Source organism: Coptis chinensis, chromosome 6 (genome assembly GCF_015680905.1).
Source record: "Coptis chinensis isolate HL-2020 chromosome 6, ASM1568090v1, whole genome shotgun sequence".
In the NCBI taxonomy this organism is placed as follows: Eukaryota; Viridiplantae; Streptophyta; class Magnoliopsida; order Ranunculales; family Ranunculaceae; genus Coptis; species Coptis chinensis.
In genome coordinates, this window is record NC_141461.1 from 48,234,629 (window position 1) to 48,237,052 (window position 2,424).

The 2,424-nt window shown below is 40.0% G+C and overlaps 1 protein-coding gene across 1 annotated transcript; it reads left to right on the forward strand.

The window, feature by feature from the left end:
- Positions 1-469: 469 nt before the first annotated feature.
- LOC147493339 (uncharacterized) lies at positions 470-1,381 on the forward strand. Its single transcript, XM_086567829.1, has 3 exons — positions 470-829; positions 941-1,002; positions 1,093-1,381. Exons 1-3 carry the CDS (start codon positions 470-472, stop codon positions 1,379-1,381), a joined length of 711 nt encoding a protein of 236 aa, XP_086423955.1.
- The last annotated feature ends 1,043 nt before the right edge of the window (positions 1,382-2,424 follow it).

Genomic DNA, 2,424 nt, shown 5'->3' on the forward strand with positions numbered 1-2,424 from the left:
AGCACAGGATAAGAATAAAAAAGGCGTGTTTCCTGGACAAGCAGCTCCAAACCCTAAGCCAGCAAACACTGCCTTTGAACTCAATAATGCACTAGGTACAAGTAATCTAAACCAGGGTGAGGTGAATGTAATCACTACTCTTCGTTCTGGCAAAATAGTAGATAATCAAATACGTATGCCAGATGATCACCCAAATGCCACTACACCTCCCAATATACTTGTTTCCGATGCTGAATCTATGCAGGAATCACCACTTCCAACAAAGTCACCATCCATGACACTGGGAAACAATCAAGCTAATCCGTATGCCAAATTCCGACCAAAGGCACCGTTTCCGGCACGTTTGGCAAAGAACAAACCTGATGAAAATTTTGATGAGATTTGAAAAACTTTCAAGAATTTGACCATCAACTTACCATTTCTCGAAGCCTTTAAACAATTGCCAAAACATGCAAAGTTTTTGAAAGATATGTGCATTACCAAAAGGAGAACCAATGTTCCTCAACAAGAGTTCCTCACAAAACAGTTCCCTTCCATCACAGAAACAAATGGTATTATCAAATATAAGGACCCAAGTAGACCCACTGTTCCATGCACATTGGGAGACAAATATACTGCTATTGCACTCCTAGACCAAGGCGAAAGCGTAAACTTACTTCCATATTACATGTTCAAACAGCTAGGTTTTCATGGACTCAAACCTACTAACATGACTCAGCAGTTAGCCGATCGTTCCATCAAGTATCCCAAACGCATTGTGGAAAATGCCCTCATAAAAGTCCAAGACTTCTACTATCCCGTTGATTTTGTCATTCTGGATATAGAAGTTGTCTGTGACTCTATTCCTATCCTTACAATTGCAAATGCCCTAATAAACTGTCAGGATGGTTCAATGACCATGTCCTTTGGAAATCTTTCTGTTGAGGTAAATGTTTTCAAGCTAATGAAAGAAATTCCAGATGCCAACATTGATGGGGAGATTAGGATGATTGACAGTTTCGCGTAAGAGTATCTAACAAGCTCTTTTCCTAATGACGAAGTGCACCAATTTATGTCGGTTGGTGTTTCTGAATTTGATGTTAACTCATACAGTAAGGACGTCAATGAGTTATTAGAGTCAATACCACTATTTGACCCTACTACCGTGATGTCTAGCGATTCAGAAGAACATCGATCCGTCTTCTCTGTTGAAGATGACTTTCCTCAAGAATCTTTGATCCCAACTCCTCCCACCCTTGACTTAAAGCCTCTTCCTTCAGATTTAAAGTATGTACATCTTGATCCAGATGGCAGTCACCTAATTATTATTTCATCCAAGTTTACTGCCGATCAAGAAGGCCGTTTAATTCATATCATTCAAGAACACCGTTCTGCAATATGATGATCTTTAGATGACATCAAGGGCATTGACCCTAGTGTGTGCACCCATCGCATACATCTTGAAGAAGGAGCAAAGACATCACGTGAACCGCACCATCGTCTGAACCCCACCATGAAGGAGGTGGTGAGGGAGGAAGTTTTAAGATTACTTGATGCAGGTATTATATACCCTATCTTTGATAGTGTTTGGGTCAGTCCAGTCCATGTTGTTCCCAAGAAGTCATGCATTACAGTTGTGCAAAATGAAAACGATGAATACATTTCCACTCGCATTCAAGTGAAATGGAGAATTTACATCGACTATTGCAAACTTAATGCCACCACACATAAAGATCACTTCCCTTTTCCATTAGTTGACCAGATGCTTGAACGTTTAGCGAGTCATGCATATTACTATTTTCTTGATGGATATTCAGGCTACTTTCAGATTGTCATCGATCCAGTTGACCAAGAAAAGACCACTTTCACGTGTCCCTTTGGCACATTCACATACAAATGAGTGCCTTTTGGTCTTTGCAATGCCCCGACCTGCTACTTTCCAACGATGTATGCTTCATATCTTTAGTGATATGGTGGAACATTTTATGGAAGTTATCATAGACGATTTCTCCATATATGGTAACTCATTCGATAAGTGTCTTTCCAACCTTTCTCAGGTTTTTGCACGTTGTGAAGAGAAAAATCTAGTACTTAATTGGGAAAAATGACATTTCATGGTTACCAAGGGAATCGTTCTAGGACATATTGTTTCAAAAGACGGAATAGAGGTTGATAAAGCAAAGATTGATAAGATTTCCTCTCTTCCAATCCCACGAACGGTTCGTGACATCCGTGCCTTCTTAGGCCATGCTGGATTCTATAGGAGATTCATTCAAGATTTCTCAAAGGTTGCTAGACCTTTAACCAATCTCCTAATTAAGGATGCCATATTCGATTTCAATTTCAATTGCAGACAAGCATTCGAGACTTTGAAAATCGCCTTGACTACCGCTCCTATCATCCAACCACCTGATTGGTCTAAACCGTTTGAACTTATTTGTGACG